Source organism: Leptonotus elevatus, chromosome 14, assembly GCF_054856555.1.
Source record: "Leptonotus elevatus isolate MCC_2025b chromosome 14, RoL_Lele_1.0, whole genome shotgun sequence".
NCBI classification, from domain to species: domain Eukaryota; kingdom Metazoa; phylum Chordata; class Actinopteri; order Syngnathiformes; family Syngnathidae; genus Leptonotus; species Leptonotus elevatus.
In genome coordinates this window covers 12,235,098-12,254,201 of record NC_141252.1, presented here as the reverse complement: position 1 = coordinate 12,254,201, position 19,104 = coordinate 12,235,098, and the positions used below count along the sequence as shown (strand labels likewise).

Genomic DNA, 19,104 nt, shown 5'->3' with positions numbered 1-19,104 from the left:
ACAACAAGCAGACGCCACCTCCAGTTTTGTCACAGGAAACATATTTCACAAACACTTCTGCAGACATGATTGCGAAACCCGAATGTACGTGACAAGCGCTGATTCATCACGAGAACTCTTTGATATTGATTCAATGATCTCTGGCTCTCGGGTGAGTTAAAACCTTGTATATGATGTAATATTATATTTGGTCATACAGTACTGTACATGTATTTGGACCCCCCCCCCCCACACACACACTCTACAGATACAGTATGTGTTCTGTGTTTGTATGTTTTTTCTAATCTGCGCTTTAATGTCAAGCGTCAAACTCCTGCTACAACATTTGACAATGCAATTAACTTGACCAAGACATAACTTCCCATCAGCTTTCCCAGTGGAGCTGCAAATGGGAGCAAAGTCAGTTCAACATATCCTTAAAAGGTATCTGTCCTCATCGCCTGAGCTGCTCTCTGATGTCAACCACAGCACATCGCAGAGCTTTCATGTTAGTGTAGCCTGATTTATAGAGAGAGAATGCACAATCTCCTCAAATGGGCCTCTGGATATTATACTAAATGTTTTATTGACGCGCCATGTTAGCGTTTTTGCTCTTCTTATTCTGCGTTCCGGATCAACAGCTACGTCGCGAGTCTGTGGGCAAAACATCAGGACGCAGTGGATATTTGACTGGACTTTTGGGATGATTGCAGTCAACAGATTTGGGTCTCTTTATCAGAGGCTGGACGTGGATGTCAAAAACAGGCTGGCTGGCGATACTTTCCATGCATCAAGCAACACTGTACTAAGGTGAGCAATGCAATGATGTATTCTGCTTCCTTGTCACTATCGTTAAGTCATCAGCGTGGACTGTTTGTTGTGGTCTTCTAGAAAGTATGTTTGAATGTTGACAACAACAACAAAAATCCAAAAATCACAAAATCCAGCTCACTCGTCACCCAATAAGGACAAGTACTAGACAAAATGGATGGCTAGTACTCTTTATCTTATTAGGAACACTAACATGTTTCCTTTACATCATGACATTGACAAAAATGCAAATTGTAAAGCCACAAAGTTGAAAAAAAAAAAGACCAATCATGTGCGTGATGTGACACTTTAACTTTACCATGTCAACTTTTATTTCTTCATTGAGACAACATACTTATTGGCTTGCTGCTCCAAAATAATCTTTGTGCAAACAAGCAATACTTGTAGGATTAAACGTTCTTTTTGTCCATGGATGACTATAAGGTTGGCCAAAGCACACAAAAAAAAATCATATCTACAGGATTGGCTGATTTCATGTTTGATGTTGAGGCAACATGGAAGGCCGCCCATATTCAGTAATGTTAAACACATACAGGTACTACCATACTATATACATTTTCCAGGTCGTATGCACGGTCACATGGGTTTGCTGTAAGAATACAAACACCGCACCAGATAACAGGTGGAAAAAAGGTTATACGAAGGGCAGACGTGTTTTTCATTTCCTCTTTTGAGGTCCCAGCAAAAATGAACTGATGACTTCTGTTGTGGTCTTCTAGAAAGTATGTTTGTTCTTTTGATTCCACTTAAATGAACCTAAAGTTGCAATATGGAACTTTCCCCCCCTCCCAAAATAACTTTACAATAAGCTGTTTATTTGACCATTTATGAGTGAAATGCCTTTTAATTAGTAGATTAAGACCTTAGCTGTTCACAATGGGTACTCCTGCAAGCCTCTGGACAATAGTTTTCAGACTGGATTCGGTTTAGAATTTCTCGCGCCCTGTCTGCGGATGTGACGTAATGTGCGTGGTGTGTACGTGAAGAACGGTATGTGCAGTTTCATTTTTGGTCAGCAGGTGGCAGTAGCCATTCGAAATGGAATATTCTATGTTCAGTAGCTTTAAGTTCAAGGCTGATTACTGTACTCAGCAGCACTATTTCTTTTACTGAAATTATTAAAGACTTAATACAGAACGAAACAAAAAATCATATTAAAAAAGAACGTTGAACATATTTAGCATAAGTGTCATTATCTGTTTACATTTCTAGACAGAATATTTCAGACCGGCATTGCTGCATTTTTACAAGTACGAGAACAGTGCACCCGTAATAAAAAAATAAATAAATTTATTTTCTTGAAACGTGTCAATCATCATGAATTGAGTTTATGGTTACGAATACAGTAGGCCTATCTTGTTTTTTCCCCCACCCGTTTTAAGCAGAGTGTTTAAATAGCAAAGGACGCATGCAAATAACGAAGGCAAATGATGGCAAGGCAGACAAGTCTGCGTTGTGTTCAGGGCAGGCTTCATGTTATCAGAGGACGCGTGAGTGTCCTGACATATAAGGATGAAGCATGCCTCACAATAAGATCCTAAAATAATCCGAGCGGCCACAGCTGATCCCCCCACGCCTGCTGCCTCCTTGCCTTTCAGCCTGCCCACCGCCGTGCTCGTACGACTGCGTGTCGCGTGTGACAACTCAGCTGTCACCACCCGGCGCCCTCCAGCCACGATGACCAAATTCAGCTATTACCAATATTTAGCTCAGTTTCGTCACGGCCGAACGAAGCCATCTATTGATAATGATGATGATGACGATGAGGTAACGTCGAGACTGCGTGGAGACAGCTGGGGAATTAACGTGACGTCACACGCTGAGTGAGTCTCTTGGGTGTTTATGTTGTGCGTTTATATGGCTGCCATTGTGTGAATACGATTTACAATACTACCGAAACGGAACGTACCGTTTTTAAAATACTGCGATCGTTCTCATTACTTGCGCCAAGGAGTTTTTTTTATGTTCCTATTTTTAACCGGTGTAATAACGACCGTTTTGTTTTTTTGTTTTTGTCTTTCTTTTGATGAGTCTGCAAGCCTACAGGGACATTGCCATTAATTCTGGTGACATTTATTGTGTAAAATAATAATAATAATAATAATAATAAGGATGATGATGATGATGATTAATTTTATTATTATTATTATTAGTACATCAAGTCATCTTTATTTATATAATCATCATCGTAGTAGTTGTAATAATCAGGGCCGCAGATCAAGGTTATTATAGTTAATTAAAACAAAAAAAACAAAAAACATTTTGTTAATAAAATATATCTCTACTGTATATATGTGGTCATAATAGACTGTATGCCACGGAGGAGGCGGGACTTCCGGGTTTTCACCCATCAACTTTGTTTCCGTTTCCGGTTTGCGATGTGTGGGCCGCGTCCCAGTACTTGCCTTTGTGCCCCTCTGTTGCGCGTTCCCTTCGACGGGTGCGAGGCTGCAAGTGTGTAGTGTCTGACTCAATGTCCGAAGCATTTCAGATACACTCCCGCCGATGAACTGGAGCGTGTGGTTGGGGGGGCGCAGGGGTGGGGGGTGCGAGTGTTGGAACGCCAGCAGTGGCCGGAAACGGCGCTGATGTGTAAAACCCGGAAGTCGGAAATCCGTGGCATCTACCCCATATGCCTTTTTTTTCTATTTTCTCTCTCTCTCTCTCTCTCTCTCTCTCTCTATATATATATATATATATATATATATATATATATATATATATATATGATCAGTCTTATATGATGGATGTTGGTGTGATTGTAATTTGTAACACTATTGTGGGCGCTGTCCTCTGCCCTATTTTATTCTATATATGACTATGACTAAGTGGTTTCTTCTTTCTCTTCCAAGGGATGTTGACCCAGTGGTCCTGGCCATCCGAATGGGGGATGTGGAGGCTGTTAAAAAGCAGGCAGCATCTTCTCCTCACAACCTAATGTGGGAGAACAAAGAAGGCTGGATCCCTTTGCATCATGCAGCCTCCAGTGGACAGCCTGAGTGCTTGAGGACCTTACTGAAAGGTAATCAGCTATCGTGCAAATATATTTAAATGGCCATGTTTGGTTCACAAATGTATCCCTCAACTGGTTTGTGTGTTGTTTCCTGTTCCAGCGTATCCAGGTTGTGCAGACAAACGCACCCTGCAGGAACAGACGGGCTTGCTGCTTGCTGTGTCTGGTGAACATTTGTCATGTGTGAAGTGTCTACTGGAATATGGAGCTGATCCTGACATTAGCAGCAAGAACAAAGAAACCCCTTTGTATATAGGTAGAGCGGTTCCATTATTTATCAAACACACAACGACAATAAAACACTTACTGGCCCACAATATTAGCTGCACAGTGCAATTAAAAAGTCAGCTGTGTTCTGTTTTTTTGTTGTTGTTAAAGAGCAATGCATCATTTGAGAGTTGTTCCTAATGATTTGGTTTTTATTCAGGCACATGGGGGAGGCTAACAATACACAATAATATTAGTATGACTGTTGCTGTTCTTCTGCAGCCTGCAGGTTGGACAACGCGGACATGGTGAGCCTCATCCTCTCCTTCGGGGCCTCCGTGAACCAGCGGTGTGCTCGGGGATGGGCAGCCCTTCACGAGGCCGTGTCCCGGAACAATATTGCCATGTGTGACATACTCATTGGAGCGGGGGCCACTGTTAAGCCCTCCAACATGTACAGCATCACACCACTCATTGTAGCAGCTCAACTGGGACGCTTGAAGGCACTGAATTACCTCATTGGGAAAGGTAACTATAGTTGTATTGCTGAATATTGACTGATAGGAATAAGCGGTTCAGAAAATGGATGGATTATAAAATAGTGTTTTTTTTTGTGGTTTATTAGGTGCCAATGTGAACATGCAGACTTGTGACGGTGTGACAGCGCTGCACGAAGCCAGTAAAAATGGCCACAAGGAAATTGTGGCGGTGTTGTTGTCCAAAAATGCAGACGCTAATAAGACGTCAAACTCAGGATTACTTCCGCTGCATATTGCAGCGCAACATGGACACCATGAGTGAGTTTATTTCTCCATTGCAAGTGAAAACACTGTGCCTATGAATATGATACAAAAAGCAGCAATGCAAGATATTGCTGTAACCACAAAACAGAATCCTGCAGATAATTGTTAGTGTCTGAGGCGATCTACGTGTCAGACGCACTCTAAAAACGGTTGGGTTAAAAATGGGCCAACCCAACTTTTTGAGTTATTAAACTGATTAATAATCCACAAAGCAACCTAATTTTTGGGGTTTTTTTGGGGGGGGGGGGGTTATTCGTTTGACCCAATTTTTTGGCTTCATTGAATTAACCCAATTCAATTTGGTAAGAAATAACCGACCCAAATTTTTCAGTTATTTAACCAAAAATGTTGGGTACAATTCAATTAATAACCCACAAAGCAACCCAATTTTTTGGGCTATTTCATGTGTTATTCATCTGACCCAAATTTTTTGGGTTAATTGAATAACCCAAAAGATTGAGTGTGTCCCTTTTTTACCTGTTTTTTAACTATTTTTAGAGTGCAAAGACAATAGCTTTCAAGTTTCAACACATTAGGTTCTGGGGGATAAATGTTTTAACTTTTCATTTGCAATACACTTCAAATACAGCAAAAAAAATAAAATAATACTCATCAGTTGTATGTAACTTTTAAGTACAGTACTGTTTCATATAACCTTTAGGAAGAGTTTTTTTGGTAACAATTTTGATAAAAAAACATTTTTGTGCAAAATTATACAAAAATTCAAATTATACTATTTATTGTTGCGACGTAGAGCGTGTGTGTCGGGGGTGGGGGGTGGGGAGGGGGATCATATGTTCTTCCTGGGGGGCAAAACAAAAACATAATTGAGGAGCAATGTTAAGGAATAAAACCTTTTCCCAGTGTTTGATAAACCCTTAAGGCCTACTTTGTCACCATATTTTAATGTTGACATACTTGTAGAGGTAATAGAGGAGTCAAGTATTTTTTGTGTGATGGTACTTGTAAAAAGTTAGCCAATCATTGAACTAAAGTTTGTCAGTTAACATTGTGCCTTTTGTTTTCAGGATAGTGTCCCTGCTTGTCCCTGTGACGAGTCGCACCAGGCTTCGGCAGAGCGCGATCAGCCCTCTGCACCTGGCAGCCGAGCACAACAGGCCGCAAGTGGCAGCTGTGCTCCTCAAGGCAGGTGCCAACGTCGACGGCACGCTGGCTCCCGCTCGCTCGGCGCGCTACGCCGACGGACGCGTGACGGCCCTCTGCTTTGCCGTCGCCAACTGCGGCGTCGAGACGGCCGAGGTCCTTCTGAACGCTGGTGCCGCCACGGGTCTGGACCCCGTCAGTCCTCTGCTGCTGGCCGTGCAGAGGAGCTGCATGGCCACGGTGTCCCTGCTGCTGCAGAGAGGGGTTGACGTTAACGCCAAAATCCCATCTTGGGCCACGGCATTCCCTGCGGTTGTTGCGCTGTGCGGGGATAATCTGCCTCTACTCAAGTGTCTTCTAGATAATGGCTGTGATGCCCTTTCCTGCTTCTCCTGCCCATTTGGCAGAGGCCCTCATCCAGAACATTCCCACATGAGAAGTATTGGCACTGTGTCTTCCTTGAACTGCAATGGACCAGCACATGAAGTAACACAGGTGCCACAATGTACCAACAACATTTGTGAGATGCCGTTAGTCATAGGTAGCAAAAAATGTTACACTCTTCCGAAAATGGCAAAAATCCATGAGCTATTGACATGCACTTAAAAAGGGTTGTGATTACCTATAGATGCCACAAGGTGGGGGCAAAACACTTTTCCCCCCTTAGATTTTGGCCTGAGCACAAAAACAATGATTAGGGTAGTTTTTCAGCCATTAAGAGAGGATAGGTTCCCTCCCAAAAATCTGTCAATTAGCAAACTTGCAAATGCCGAACTCCGGACATGAGGGGGTTCACTACAGATACTCGTGCACTTTGGCAATGAATGCTTCTTTTGAAACCGAGAGCTGGCTAGCTAGCTAAAAGCGTTGGAACACATTTTAATATCATAAAAACCTGAGCCAAGGCTCTTAGCTAAGAGCTAGCTAGCTAAATTCTGAAATGATGTACAATACACATTTTGATAAATTGGTAAAAAGAATGTTTCTTTTTAAACCAAGAGCTAGCTATTTAAGAGCTAGCTAGCTAAGAGCTATTTTTTGATACATTTTGATAGCATAAAATCCTTGGCCAACTGTAGCTAGCTAGTTAGCGTTGGCTCAAGTTTTTCTTTTTATGCTATTCTGTACTTTTTTTCCGTACTCCCCCCCCCCCCCCCTCAGATTAGACAGAATTTTTGACTGCCATAAGCATATGGTTTTAGACTGGTACAAGACACAATTTACACACAAATTGTTCTTGGAGCCGACAACATCAAACAATTCTCTTAAATAAGGGGAATATCTTGCTTCTCTCATCAGTGTTAATGTTCCCTGGTTCACGTTCCTCCGTGATCCTGCTGACCTTGTATTTTTCCACCTCAAAAGTCCCCAAGATCTCAATCACTTATCCGACCAAGCTCTCAGCCACGGTTGACTTCTCTCTATTTACATATTTTTTAAATCATGTCATCCGATGAACGTTATTTTAATTTTATTTTTTTTAAATAACAAGCCTAACATTATAATGTGCAGACATTTGTAGGGAGTAAAATTAAAAACATATTAGAAAAATAAACACTCAAGTAAAGATACATGAAAAAAAAGTAGTAGTCACAAAGTAAGCATTTGTTTACTTTCTTACTTCCCACCACTGTATTTGTTTATGTAACTTCTCCTTTTTTTTTTTTTCTTGTGTGTTCCTCTCTTTTAGTTCTGTCAATGGATTTCAACATCAACAATGAGCCAATGGGCCGGACCCATCATTGACGTGCTGTTGGATTATGTCGCTCATGTTCAGCTGTGCAGCAAACTCACTCAACTCCTGGACAGCCGCCACGAATGGGTCGCTGTCAAGAGGAAGTCATGTAAGACAACAAACAAACACATGCGCGCACACACAGTACTTACACTGACTGGTCACAATATTAGGTACACTTGCACAGTTTAATGAGAACCAACAGATCATAAATTCTACCTTCACAGTGTAACAATTCACCTTTTTGCTGTCGTACTGAACTTGTTAGCAGGATTACGCATACACAAGTGATTTTCCATGAGACTTTATGAAGTTGTATGTCAAATAAAAAAAAAACAATTTGATATTTCTATTGATATTGTGACATATTGTAACACAGTAAATGCAGTTAAAGTCACCTTAAGTTCTTCGGGAAAATATGGCCACAGCGCGGCGCTATTCCTACCTGAGCATTGGCGAAGTAGTGCAATAACCATCAAAAACCAGCAGATGGAGCTGTTCCAGCACAACTAAAGTTCAATCTGCTATGTATTTAGTACGCAAACAATTCAGCTAGACAAGTTTGAATAATTTTTGCCTATTGGTGATTTCTTTTTTAACGCACACTTTTTTTCAGACAACGCAAGCGGCGAATGTGTTTCTTTCTACTTATACACATCCATCCGTCTATTTTCAGATTTAAACTAATCATTATATTTCTTTCCATAGTGGCACCTCGTCCGCTGCGTCACCTTTGCAGACTGAGTGTTCGCAGCCAAGTGGGCCCACATAGACTGCAATCCCTCTCGAGTTTACCTCTACCAGGACGACTGATCACATACCTCACTGTGATGGACTGATGACGTTTAGATGAACCTCGCTTGGCATCTCAGCCATTAAGTACTTTTATATTTGTCCGTGTGTGTTTTTTTTTTACAACCTAATATATCTCATCTGTATGTCTTTTTATAAACTCTGTGATGTGACATTATCTCCTTTATTATTATTTTAATTTTACAGGAAAACTCAGTGAAGGATAAAAATTCACTTAAGCCCACGGGACTTCTTGTGGGAATTGTTTATTTAAGAAATGAAAGCGGCTGTATCAAACATTACTGTGACTAAGAAAATCATTTCAACTCCTCACATTTATAGCTATTCTCATAAGATGAAAGAGACCTTGAGTATTTTTTTTAAGAGAGGCCTTTAAAAAGTCCTAAAAATAGAAACCTGTCAACTTACTGTCTGCCATCAGAGAATAAGAGAATGAAGAAGTGCATTTTAGTCCTGAACAAAAATAGAGCCAAGTATTCCATTAAGTGCCTGAGGAAGAGTCTCATTATTGATTGCGGAGATGAACATAATTAGTTTTGTTTACGTTTTAAATGAAGCCAAACACGCTGAAGATAGGAGACGGGATGGCGGGCTTGGTGGGTATGGGTTTGACCACCACGTGAGTGTGAATCTTCTGCCCACGAGGCTGTTCTAGTGGCTCGGGCTCCGCCTTGCACCACAGTCCTAGAGCTGGACGGGGCACCACCATGTGACCTTGGAGAACCTGCTGGTGCTGGTGGAATTGGAACGGGCAGCAGGCGCACACGCTTAAGCCGTGGTGAGAGTTCCGCTCCAATTTAAGTGCCTCTCTGGAGAGCGTGACCTTGGCGTCCTCATCTTGACCTCCCTTCCTGTGTTCTCGCGTCTCCATCGAGGCGGCGTGACTCTTTCTCAGTCCTGAGTGGGAGTGCTCCCGCTTGCTCAGCTTGGGTTCCTCCCAGAAAGAGGCCGGGAGCTGGCGTTTCCTCATGGGCACCTGCTCCACAGAACCCCCCACTTTGCCTGTGCTTGTTTGCACGCAGCTGCCGGCCGCCTTTTCCTGCGGGACGTGCAGCCCCGCAATGGGCTTGGCACACTGAACGGACCTGAGGGGGTGACATCGTGGCACTCGGGAGTATTTCTGAGAGAAGCGCTTGAGCTGCTTCTGCAGGTACTTCCTGTGGTCCACCGAGCGTCTGCACGGGGCCGACTTATCCAAGGCCGCCTTGATGTCGCTGGACGCCAGGTTTACGAAATTTAGCAACGTTCTCACCTCGCTGTCTGCCATTTCATCCGGCGCTTTTGTGTAAAAATGTTGGTTGTTGAATCAGTCCATGTTACAAATGGTCGTCCATTTTGAAAAATCTGCAGGTAGATGACAAGGGACATGCGTCAATCTTCTGACTATGTTTACATGCCGTCGACAACAACGGGGTGGGAACGCCGAAAGGCTAATGCTAATGCTAATGTCAATCAAAGCAGCAACATCCGCTTTGTTTTCTGTTTTATTTTGACTAGCCAAATGATATGTTTACGTCATGCGTGAATGGGAATGAGCGTGTGTGCGTCAAAGTTTTTTTAGAGTTAATCAAACAAAAATTTACACACAAAAAAAGAAAAGAAAAACATGCAGGCAATAAACTGCTCACTTTTTTTCTAACCCAAATTCTTGGTCATATAAACGCATATCGGAGTACTTTCTTTGGTTTGTGTTCTGTGCATGCTGTATTCGCAAGGATGGTCTTTGAGCCCAGAAACTAATTGTAAAGGGCACATTCACAATTATGGACACATTTTAACACCGTTTTCAAACTCAAGGCCCGGGGGCCAGATCCTGTTGTCGCCATCATTTTATGTGGCCTGCTGAAACAATTCATGTGCATGTGCTTGATGTTTCTTGCTAAAATAAAATGTTGTATTGTGAGCTTTTTTTGTTGCCAAACCTCTTTTTGAAATAAAATTAAGCAATTTTCAGTGAGTTTTGATATGATGAGGCGATTATTTATATTTCTCAATTACAATAGCCTGAAGAAAATCCACCTGTGACAAAAATAATTTTACACCCCTGAATTTTAATCTTCAATGACACATGCTTGTTTTGAAATTTTGGAGAAAATTGACAAATACGATTCGAACCATGAACCTCAGAACTACGAGGCACATGCTCCCCTCCATTATGGTGCTTCTCATTGTTTATGTAAAAATACGTCAGCTGTACAATTTATTTCTATTATAGATATGAAATAATAGTAATAATGCTCACCTCTGGTGTGCGGATGCGGCTCTGTCCTGCAGCCTCCAGCCTGCATTTGGGGGTACTTGACCAAGCTGAATGAATATAAACTGCTTGTAGTTATGGTGCTTCCCTTGAACCAATCAGCGACCTCAGACCCCTTACAATGGATCACAATCAGCCTGCGAGCGCCCTGCTATCCAATTCTTCTCCATCGCACATTGTTGTCATGGAGATGTAGAGGTTAAAAAAAAGGCACTTTAGTAGCGATGCGTTGTTTGCCTTTCGCTGGTCTTTCTATTACGTCATTTTTTCCCCCCTTTACAGTATGCGGCATTTAACCGCGGCGATGCGCGGTAATGTTTACATTTAAATAAAGTTGCGTTTGCATCTCCAAGTTACGGCGGGAAGTGGAGGAGGAGGGGACGGGGGCTATCTAAAGAGTGCATAACCATGGAAAGGGGCTTGAGCGCTCAAGAATCTTGTCTTTCTGTTTGCCCCCTCAATCGAGCCGCACAAAGGCTGAATTACTCATTCAAACCCGGCGGGACAAAAGCAAAGGGAGCTGGATAGCACTCCTGCATTTGTAGTCAAACATTTAGAGACTTAAATCGAGTCGTCATGAAGGAGAAAGAGTGGGACAAAGCCCATAGAATTGCCATCAGCAAACATTTTCCTGTGTCATATTATTGGGGGTCTCCATGGCTCCCCCTGGCCGGTGGACAATGGCACAAGTTTGCACACTCGAGCACTGTCACCCTGCCAACGGCCACAACAAGGGCCCATGCAGGACAGGAGCGGAGGACTGCGGGGAAGGTGGAAGAGGAGGGTGAGGAGGAGGAAAGGCCCACTTGTGAAATGCTAATTGGCCTTCATCCCCTCATTGATGTGGAGCACCGAGGATAGAGCTTTTGTGTGGGACACCTCGGGGTTGAGTGTACAGTCTGAAATTCACACAGCGGAAAAGCAAAAGTCTTGGGACACACCTCTTGAAAGGTTAAATAATCAGTCAAAAGTCAGGATGGACCCAGACACGGTCGGTGGTGATCTGATTTTAATTGGATTTTAGTTGTCATATTTTTCCTTGAGTCCCTTTTTCCACTGTCACTCTCATTAGGTTTTATATTGTGTACACCTGTACTTGTCAACGTGGGCCACCGTGTCATCCAATCAGCTCCCTCAGCCACTTATGTTTTGTTCAGGTGTCTCTCGTTATCTCGTCAGCTTATTCTCTGTTTTCCCGTTTGTTTGCTGTCTCCAGTTAAGTCTTGTTCATATCACAGTATTTTTTTGTGTGTGTTCAGAATCTTATATTTTGGAGTATTTTTAATTGTGTGTTTTTTTGATAACCCAAGCACCTTTTTGTTGGCCTGATCATTCTCTTTAAATTAATTTACTCTTTTGTGAGCTCACCTGCCTCACCGTCTTGCTTCCCGGCATACCAAAACGTCACAATCAGCCTCGTTTTGTGGCTTGTTATGATCAAGAACTAGAAATTAGAAGAATAGGAAATTTGCCATTATTTTCATGTCATTTTAAGGAAAATATTGGGTCTTTCTTTTCTTTCTTTTGATTTGATTTTTTTTAAATTAATTAATTTATGTATCAAAAGTACAAGTGGTCTTGTAACGGTATTGGTGACTACTCAAGTTGAGTATTGGTATTGTCTGAAAAAATAATGGTAACAAACATCCCTAATAGAAATAATTAATAAAAAAAAATATATATTTGTGCCCAAGTAATAGAGAACACCTGCATATACATTAGATCAGATAAACATTTATTGGTCTCACGATGGAGAAATTTGCATTGGGAGGTTATCGTTTACATTGAAACATTTCATTTCAAGAATGAAAGTTACCCAGATTTCTTGAACATCGAAGTTAAATCAATTTGAGGATCATCTTAACTCTGAATTCATAGTTAAGAAAACGGATTTCACTAAAATACTCAAATAAATTTTGTCCACGTTTAACATTTAATCCCTTGTAATTTTAATTTAATGCTGTGAGTTCCAAATAACTCGAAGCTTTGGAATGAGGATAGCATAAAGACCATTGTATAGTCTACCATACATGCAGTGTCTATAAAATGTCTACACACCCCCTGTTCAAGTCCTGACTTTTTGTGCTACCTGTGCTACCACAGCCACAATAACTCTTCCAAAGGAAAGCTGTCCTTCTGGCATCTCTGAGGACTGGAAACGTTGATCAAATTGATCACAGACACACACACAAATCTTGCAGAAAGTCTTAATCGGAAAGTAAAAAGTTTGAAGCAGTCTCGTAGTTTTTCTTTTCTGGTTCTCGTAAGATGTCCCAACACTTTTGTCCATGTGTGTTTTATTTGCTGCCAACGTGATTGATTGTCCTCTTTCAGTCACTTTTGTGAGTGCAGTGAGGAGAGTCACACCAGCCCGCATGCTCCGACTGGTCTATATCTTTTCAGCCATTGCATCCTGCTTTGTGTGAATGAGGCAATGAGACCCCATTGTCCTACTCTCATCTTCTTTTTTTTTTTTTTGTGCTTTCAGTTCTGTGTCTAGCTGAAAAGTCCAATTAACAATGGGAGCACTCCCACCGCCCTCCACCCAGTGGGGCCTTTCCATGAAACGTTTGAAGTGCAGGAGAATGAGACGGAGGAAGTAGAGTGGCATCTATAAATCGAACTGGCTGTGCGTGAGTACAGGTGGCTTCAACTTTTTGAACTAAATCTAAAAGGCAGTGGCTACATTTATGATCATGTTCTGAGAGCTATTTTTTTACTTTTATAGATCCAAACATCTTACCTTGGTTTACCTTGCAGTGTGAAATTGCATCCAATAGACTAAAAATAACATAGACCTAAAAGACACCAGCTACAATGAAGTGACCTCAGTCATTAGATTTTTTTTTTCTGTATGGCTTTAGTTCAACATAACCGTTTGAAATGATACACCAATTCACATATAATATAATACACTATATACTTAAATTGTATAGTCCAAATGCAAAAAGTTTAAGCTAGCTTATCATGCACAGACATTGAAGTAGCCCCAGCATATCTTCCATCTTGCAGCATTGACGTGAGCCTCTTTTCTTAGTCACCGGATCGTCATTGCTTAAAAATAGCACTTCATTGATCCCCCCTGGGAGCAAATCGGGTGTTTTTGCAGCATAAGAAGCAAGCCAGATAAAGATGTATAAAAAAAGGAACGTTGGCGTCAACATTTGGCTTATGAGCTTCCTAATGGAAGTTAGGCCGTAACATTGATAAGAGAAAAAGCTTTTATAAGACGTTTATCGTTGTGTGACTTTGCATATAAATAGATGGGCATTGCAAAGATAGGCTGGAAAGGCTGCGATGGCGGACACTTTCCTGGAAAATGCGAATCACCTTCACTACAATCAACAATACTGGATATGTAAAAGTAAACATACAGATTTCAATTTTTTTTTATTTCTTAATTAAAAGTGTAATAAAAACAACCTGAAAAAATGAAATATGACTTACAAACATGCAGAATACATATTTGTAATTTAAAGAATAATAACTACTGGATGATTATCTAAATATGCAGTAGTTTTGATGACTCACACATACTGTCCTACGGGTCAAATTTGGGCAGCAATAGAACCCCCCCAAATGTATGCCTTTCTTTCACCGTGAAATGTAACGAAAAACAAAAAATTAAAATAATTTAAAACACAAATATATCACTTCCTTTGGAGGGTTAAAGCAAACAAACCCATTTGTATTTTTTCATTTCCTCACACAATGAGAATCGATACGGAATCAGATTAATAAGCGATACCATAATGGAATCGCAATTGTTAAATTCTGAGCGATTCCTATCCTAGTGGAGATGACGTTCATGTGGGAATTTGAAACTGTCCAAATAACTGTCTGTATTTCAGAAACATTTGTACAGGTTGCTGCAAAAACATGTACATTTTTGTCTTTGGAGGTCATACATACTAAACATATACAGTATGAGGTCAGAGGGTGCCTTGACATGTTTGATAGTAGATGTTTTTTTTGTTTTTTTTATTATCTATAAGTGGTGTAAAACATGAATAATACATTTTCACTTTCTCTTAAATATTGATGATGGCTGAATCATCTTTGAGAATCTAAGAAAGGCTATTAGTGGTTCATAATTTGATAGCAACAATCATTATGTGTAAGTTTTCAAAACTGACCAATTAACGCACTATATTTAAACTGGACAATGTAAATAAATGGTGTTGCTGGATTTTAGGCATGTCATGTGCACTTCCTGCCACAAGAGGGCACTCCACTTCCACGCTCACCCCTAACGCTGACGCAGAACCTTCAAGTACATCAAGAAATTGGCCTCTACATTGACCACCATTGATTGGTTGAGTTTGAAATGATCTTCTTGGCACTGGTGTGCTCGCCGAAATGGAAAGACTTGGCAAGGACGCATACCAAAAAGCAATTTAATAAGGACGCTTCCTCATGTGACTTGAAAAAAGGGCAGTGATGTATATGCTGAGGCTGCTTGTTAGATTAGAAGGAGGAAGGAACCAGGGAGGATGGAGTGCTTTTCGCCTAGTCAGATAATCAATAACGGGACGTATTGAAGGAGAGACTGGACGAGCGGAACCGCTTGGTCGACGCTTTGCCCGATCCAATTCTGTACTTCATAAAGTCAGTAAAAAAGAAGCTGACTGTTTTGCTCAGTTTCACGTGCAGTGGGACAGCAAATAGGTGTTTTCTGCTTTACAAGTCAAATTTATTTTTCTATATTTCGTCAAACGTTTTTGTATTTTTTTATTTTTTTTTTAAATAATTAATTTGTCATACATGTTTAGACTTTTCTCCTTTTCTGTCAAATTTTTGACATTTTGGGCAGTTTTATGGACACATTATGTCTCTTCTTCATTTTGGACATTTTATTATTATTATTTTCTTTTTTTGATTATTGTTTTTTTTTTTAAATAATTGTTTCTGCCTTTTTTGCTATAATATTTTTCTGACCTTTTTGGCAATGTTGTGGACACTTTCTGCTTTTCTTCTTCCTTTTTGGACATTTTATGGTCATTTTTTAAACACTTTTTTGGATGTTTTAAAGTATTTTTTAAAGACATTTTCATCTATACCGTCTGTCTTTTTCTGACAACTTAAAATTTTGGATTCTGTCATTTTTTAAATATTATTCGTTTTTTATCTAATCATTAATTCATTTAAATGTTTATTTTTCTAAGAAATGAAAATACATATGTAATAAATAATTTCTACTATATACTGTGTTTATATATATATATATATATATATATATATATATATATATATATATATATACATATATATATATTAGAGAGAGAGAATCACAAAGAGCCACATGTGGCTCCAGAGCTGCGGGTTGCAGACCGCTTTTGTTAGACAAATCAAGCCATGCAAGTTTTAAAAATGCTGCATAATGCACTCGTACATGATGAGGCTCTCCACAAGAAGGCTGCACTTTGCTTTTTCAATTATCAACTGGCTTTATTAAAAGTGACACGAGCAGAGAATAATCTAACCTCAATTTCCTTAAAGCCGCTTCCACTTTTTTTTTTTTTTGGGGCAGGTCAACCATTCGGAACCTAAACATATTTTAAGATTAACATGCAAAAAGAGGAAAGATTATTCCAAAGTTTGTTGTTGTTTGTCACAGTTCTGAAGTTCCACATTCAAACCTCAGCTCAGGCAGAACTGTGTGAAGTTTGCGTAAATTTCAGTCATGGAGTCGTGGACCCATTTGGGTGATGGACAACTGAAACCACAAACATTAATTTTCTTCATTAGTTGCAGTAAAAGAAAAAGGATGATTTTGCAAAAGTTATCAGTAATAGGCGGTGACATAATGACCACAGGAAAATGTGTGTCCCAGTAAGTGTGAGTTGTAGAGCCGTGTTACCACGCAGCAATGATCCAACGTCTTTCCACCAGCTCTTGTGTCAGAGGCAGCACTACAATGAGCACCAAAGGTTTGATTCTCACTGCCAGTTAACTGTGATTGTCACGTACACTACATGGCTGTGGGCTGCGGCATCATTTCATAACCGACCAGTGTTGTTACGCAACAGGCCGATGACGCAGAGTATGGAAAAAGTATTGGGAAACCTAGCCCTAGAAAATACATTAGATTATTGTTATTTTTATAACAATGCAATGGAATTAGCGTGGCAGACAATCGAGACAAAGATTTATTCTAGTCGAGCCAAATTTATTTATAAAGCCCCTAATCACAGAAGAGTCTCAAAGGGCTTCACACGCCCACGGTTGACAAATATTAACGACATCCCCTGATTTTGACCACAAGAAGGCAAAGAAAAAAATAAGAAAAAACTTGAGAAGGAACCACAAATGTGGTTTGTAAATTGGGAATCTTAGAGAATAGCTGAAATCTCATGAAATGATCTGAAATCACACATGAACATGGTCTGAACTCCAAGTTATGTTGGACTTTCGAGGCATATTTTTCCCAGACCATTATGGCGGAACACTGTAAAAAACAAAAGAGTAATATTTACTTGAAAAGTTATTTTTCTGAAATTCTAAGTACATTTTACAAAGAGAGTTTAAAGTACATTTTACCATTAAAAAAAATACTCAAGGGTTGAGGAACAAATTCATGACCTTCAACTTGGGGGATAGCAACTCTATCACCTGAGCCTTGCCACTCTTGGTGTTTGCCACTATACTGCATTGCTGGCGTGTCCAAAATGAGACCAAACGGGTCTTGGAGGTACAAGGATTATGCCTGACCATAAATATACTAACACACAGCAGGAGAGGCATAGCAAAGGTGGTAGAGTGGCTATCTCCTAACCTGAAGCTCTAGGTTCATTCCTTAACCCTTAAGTAGCCCCCCCCCCCCTTTAATTAACCGCTAAAATTTACTCAAAACTGTCCTCGTGAAAAGTAACTTTTTTTTGAGTGAAAAAAATTATAATAACGTTTTTTAATAGTTGATCAAATAAATATTACTTTCTTTTTTTTGTTTTGTTCCTAAGATATGCTTGTGAAAATAGATAACTGTATCGTCACCACATCATATTATTTTGCATACAATACACAACAGATTAAGGGATAACAACTTTTGAAATCAGACAGAAAAATTATTTGCTCCATTACTGCTTGATTTCTTTAAAAAGTGGTTATAAGAAAAATGCTTATCATATCAAACTGTTATTAAAAGTGAAAACAATTTGCGATATTTCCCCCCCAAAAATTATACTTTCATGCCCAAGTGTAGCGCAAAGTGTGGTCTAGGTGTGCGCATGGGTGTAGTCTCCTTTTTTTTTTTTTTTTTTAAAGTATAAACGCTCTGTTGTGGGCGTGAACACAGCCAACTAGCTCCAAGTCAATGCAAGCGGCTCCCTGAATTCCATTTCAATTCAGCGCAGGAGAGGTGCACGGGGGATGGCGTAATAATAATAATGCCTTTAATGAATTGGTTTCTATAATGCATGCTGTGATCATATTTATGAACAAAACATGATGGCTTGAGCTCAGAATCTGTCTGCATACTTGCACCACAAGTTAGACCTGCTTTCTTCAGAGGTAAAGTTTAGTCTAGGTGCGCCGGGGGCAGGTAAAGGAAAACATCCTCGGTCCGATTGGAACACCCAAATTCCCAAATACACAAGCCGAGGCACTGGACTGAAAATCAAGATGTGTCACTTTTTACGCACGAGTGCACCAGGGCTTTCTATGAAAATGAAAGTTACTGCGTTATATATTGAGTCACGTAAAATGATGTGGCAGCTCGGACCCCGGTGACTTGGGAGATCCCACTGCACTTTGACCCAGCATGCACCAGCATAACCCCTGTCCAAAAATAAGTCATGAGTGAGAGTGTGCGTGTGTATTTAAAAAAATTAATATCTTATGAATATCTTATAAATGTCTTGCAGCTGAATGCCAGGTTACATCAGTGCTGTTTATCCCAGCATGCTTTGGGACATTGGAGTGTTCTAAGCAGGCGCACGCAGCACAAGACATATAGTCAGTTGTAGGCGTCTCTCTCTCTCTCTCTCTCTCTCTCTCTCTCTCTCTCTCTCTCTCTCTCTCTCTCTCTCTCTCTCTCTCCTCTCTCTCTCTCTCTCTCTCTCTCTCTCTCTCGACTTTAATTGGATTTCGTCATACTCCACACACATGTGCACATGCTCACTGTTGATAGGTTGATGACTTTTGGCGGAGGGGAACTTACATGCATATTTATTTTCATGAAATTCAGTAATATTTCTTTTGTCTATCATCGATTTGGGCATTGCATTTATTAGATTGTTTTTTTTTAACATGCTGAACTTTTGTTACTGCGCATGTCATGAACACGAGAGAGAGAGAGAGATGAGAGAGAGAGAGAGAGAGAGGAGAGAGAGAGAGAGAGAGAGAGAGAGAGAGAGAGAGAGAG

At 40.4% G+C, this 19,104-nt stretch overlaps 2 protein-coding genes across 4 annotated transcripts; one reads left to right on the top strand and one right to left on the bottom strand.

Annotated features, from left to right (window-relative positions):
- The first annotated feature begins 58 nt into the window (after nt 1-58).
- On the top strand, nt 59-10,388 carry LOC147163011 (ankyrin repeat and SOCS box protein 2-like). Of its 3 annotated transcripts, XM_086095124.1 has the most exons (9): nt 59-151; nt 621-789; nt 3,663-3,832; nt 3,924-4,079; nt 4,313-4,558; nt 4,656-4,827; nt 5,862-6,432; nt 7,628-7,781; nt 8,381-10,388. In XM_086095124.1, the coding sequence occupies exons 2-9, from the start codon at nt 683-685 to the stop codon at nt 8,509-8,511; spliced, it is 1,707 nt and encodes a 568-aa protein (XP_085951250.1). In that variant the 5' UTR covers nt 59-151; nt 621-682; the 3' UTR covers nt 8,512-10,388. The 3 variants fall into 3 exon arrangements, with proteins under 3 accessions (XP_085951250.1, XP_085951249.1, XP_085951247.1); XM_086095123.1 differs by lacking the exon at nt 59-151 and having other exon boundaries at nt 445-789; XM_086095121.1 differs by lacking the exons at nt 59-151; nt 621-789 and adding an exon at nt 2,315-2,633.
- Nucleotides 7,568-11,089, bottom strand: LOC147163010 (protein FAM181A-like). The gene is made up of 2 exons (XM_086095128.1): nt 10,728-11,089; nt 7,568-9,829 (listed from the first exon to the last, which is right to left on the bottom strand). Exon 2 carries the CDS (start codon nt 9,750-9,752, stop codon nt 9,033-9,035), a length of 720 nt encoding a protein of 239 aa, XP_085951254.1. The 5' UTR covers nt 9,753-9,829; nt 10,728-11,089; the 3' UTR covers nt 7,568-9,032.
- Between the last annotated feature and the right edge of the window lie 8,015 nt (nt 11,090-19,104).

What these genes read in the sequence shown, in the direction of transcription:
- LOC147163011 (XM_086095121.1), top strand. Translation starts at nt 2,488, where the DNA reads ATGACCAAATTCAGCTATTACCAATATTTAGCTCAGTTTCGTCACGGC. An exon ending in AACGTGACGTCACACGCTGA is followed by an intron (nt 2,634 to 3,662) that starts GTGAGTCTCTTG and finishes TTCTCTTCCAAG; the next exon opens with GGATGTTGACCCAGTGGTCC. An exon ending in CAGCACATGAAGTAACACAG is followed by an intron (nt 6,433 to 7,627) that starts GTGCCACAATGT and finishes CCTCTCTTTTAG; the next exon opens with TTCTGTCAATGGATTTCAAC.
- LOC147163010 (XM_086095128.1), bottom strand. Translation starts at nt 9,752, where the DNA reads ATGGCAGACAGCGAGGTGAGAACGTTGCTAAATTTCGTAAACCTGGCG.